This window comes from Pavona decussata, unplaced genomic scaffold (assembly GCF_977016875.1).
Source record: "Pavona decussata unplaced genomic scaffold, jaPavDecu1.1 SCAFFOLD_78, whole genome shotgun sequence".
Classification (NCBI taxonomy): Eukaryota; Metazoa; Cnidaria; class Anthozoa; order Scleractinia; family Agariciidae; genus Pavona; species Pavona decussata.
The window spans coordinates 2,222-5,099 of record NW_028145496.1 but is presented as its reverse complement, the minus strand read 5'-3'; the positions used below and the strand labels follow the sequence as shown (position 1 = coordinate 5,099).

Below are 2,878 nucleotides of genomic sequence, written 5' to 3'. Positions count from 1 at the left end.
AGCAGACTGAAAGACTTGTTGTGTAACATCATTACAGCTACTCTGACCCACTGATGGTGATGTTTATTTAAAAACAAAAGATTTATCTTCTGTTTATTTTCATGTCTATTTTGAATCCGTTTTTAAGATAAGGTAAAAAGCTTTTAGGAAGGATAAACAAACGAGTGAGGCTCAGCAAATTTCCACAATGTATTAGTTTAAAGCACAAGGATAATGTTACCCTGGTAAATTCTGAATCCAATTCTGATTTTTAGAAACAAAAGATTACATGGGAAATGAAGCCATTTTTGAATACTTTGCTAACATCGAGTGTTTCGGAGGGATTTTGACAAAAAACAAAAAGGTTGGCTTTAGAACTTTACCTAAGAACATAATATGTAACTTTGTAATGTATAATAGTGTGTTTTCTCGATCTGCTTTGGGTCATAACCGGCTGAATTTCCAATATCGACTTTTGTAGCAATTTTTACTTATTTCTATTTGCTTTCAGAAGTTCAACCTGATTTGCGTCCAAAATATTTGCAGCCTATCTTTACTGACTAAGACGTGGCTGATAGCTGGAAATCATTATCCCCCAGCCCAGATTGCTTGCATAAAGTGATTGTCTTGTCTAAAGATTTGGCGTCTCGACTTTTCGTGTTTTTAATTTTTAATTTTTCTTTCACGTATTTTGCATTAAAGAATTTCAAACTTATGCTTTTCACAGTTGTTTTATTTTTCTCCGAAAGTTAACAGCGCGCTCGCTCCGAACGCTACCCGTTTTCAAATATTAAAGTCAGCGTATTGATTTTTTAAAACTTGTTCCAGCTTGCCATGTTGTGGCCAGCCGCATTAAACTTTCAGGAAGCTTTCCTGAAACTCCAATGATCACCGAAAAATGCCCCTACAAAAGTATATATTGTTAACAGTAAGAAAGCAATTGGCCATCTCCTTTGAAACCAGAACTGCGTAGGGTGTCACTCAAGCCAAACGACAATTAAAATAAAATAAATCTACATACCAGCTGTTGGCTGAAGGCGCGCATAGGAAATGGCTTATTAAAACAACTAGCTCAAATCAATAACTCAGCGCTTGCTGCGCAAAAAGATGAATTCACTGACAAGAATGTGAATTTTCGGCTTGTTAAATCTTGGCGAGTTATTTGTTTTGATAATTTCATGGCGGATTGATGGGACTACCTGAGCTAAACAGTGAAAAGTTTTAAATTTCGTAAAAATGAAGCGACAGAACAGTAATTCTACCATCTCTAAACTCGGTGAAAGCGCATACAATGCACTTGTCATGACAAACCAAGTAAATCGAGATGGGAATCGAATTCTACACTACAGCTATAATCTGTCAGGTGAAGAGGAAGAGACTGCAGACTACGGTGAATTGACAAAAAATAAGCCACTGTTTCGATCGCAGCCGTTCTCACGGCGCGCGTTCAGCAAGGAGGAAAAGCAGTCGAAACTCGCTATCGAGAAGGGATTACAGCGGAGCAACAGCATAGGGCATTTACCTCGTAATAACGAACGCAGCCTAGCGGGGAGCCAGTTCACCTTTTATGGCGGAGCAACACAAGGGAACGTACGAGAGCAGCCATCTACGGACTTGTCGAAGACAGAAGCACAGGATCGCGTTACGAAAAATAACGGTTTGCGTGAAGCTCATACCCGCAAATACGGCTTAGGAGAGACCAGTAACATGTCCTTGATGAGCCACAAACTCAGGAAAAAGGGCGTTTGTGATTCCACAGACAATTCACATTACCAAAGGCAGTTCCTACGGGTCTTGAACAAAAGATTTTGAACAGCTTGTACTTTGATCGGCAAAGCTGCCGTGCAACTCGGTCAATTTGGCCGCGCTCGCTTGGCGTTTTCCAGAAGTTGTTGCTCGGTTAATAGCTATATTGTGGAGATTTATGTTTATGTAGCGTGTCTATTAACACGAAATAGATTCAGTGCATTGGTATAAGCAAACAGGATACTGATGAATTGAGAACTTTTATTGAAGAAATCTTAATTACAAACACACCACAAAACATATCCATACAAACGGGCCGCGAGTGAAAACCGTAAAGTGACAGGGCTTCTCCGCATAAAATTCAAATTTATATTGATTTGACTTTTTTAATTTAAGATGAGATTTCACTTGGCCGATTGCAGATTTTCGGCTGTGTATATATGTGTATAGAACCAAACTTACGTATTGAATTAGTTCTAACTGGCTCGGGAAATCCGTGGAACGAGAGCAAAGGAGATGGCAATTTTTCAACAAGATGCCTCCAGCAAGCCATATATTGTTCTATCAAGTTTGACTATCAATTTAACAGACAGAAACGTATATGAACAGTGCAGGTGGTTTTTATGGAGGAGATGATATCTTCGCTGTGTTTTATTAATATTGATCCGCACATAAGGTTTCTGCAATCGAATAAGGTTTGGTAAAACAACTGATGCGGTTTGAGGATGTCGAAGATAACAAATTTGAAATTCGATCTTACTTTCGCTTTATTGTCGTGGATAAATATTGAATAGACAACTTGCATTGCAGTGAATAAACATAATTATGCAAAAGTAGAATGTGAAACGCACTGAATACGGAAACGTGATAAAATGGGTCAGAAGGGAACACCGCTCTGGCAATCGTAAAAAATAAAAATTTGAAAACTGATTTCCTGCTGGTAAACAATGCAAAGACCTTAGGCCTTTGCATTACTTACCATACTAATTTTTTATTTTTATTATTTCTAGGCATCTCCATCATTTCCATCGTAGAACGAGAGGATTTTTTTAATTAAAATAACATGCAAATGAAATGAATATTCCGTTTATGATTGTAAGTGTTTGAAGGATGGAAGAAAAGCACTTTATCTTGAACACTCGCAAGTCATTTG

General features: G+C 38.0%; 1 protein-coding gene across 1 annotated transcript; it reads left to right on the top strand.

The window, feature by feature from the left end:
* The first annotated feature begins 999 nt into the window (after nt 1-999).
* Nucleotides 1,000-2,558, top strand: LOC146476150 (uncharacterized). Its single transcript, XM_085114635.1, has one exon. It carries the CDS (start codon nt 1,216-1,218, stop codon nt 1,789-1,791), a length of 576 nt encoding a protein of 191 aa, XP_084970761.1. The 5' UTR covers nt 1,000-1,215; the 3' UTR covers nt 1,792-2,558.
* The last annotated feature ends 320 nt before the right edge of the window (nt 2,559-2,878 follow it).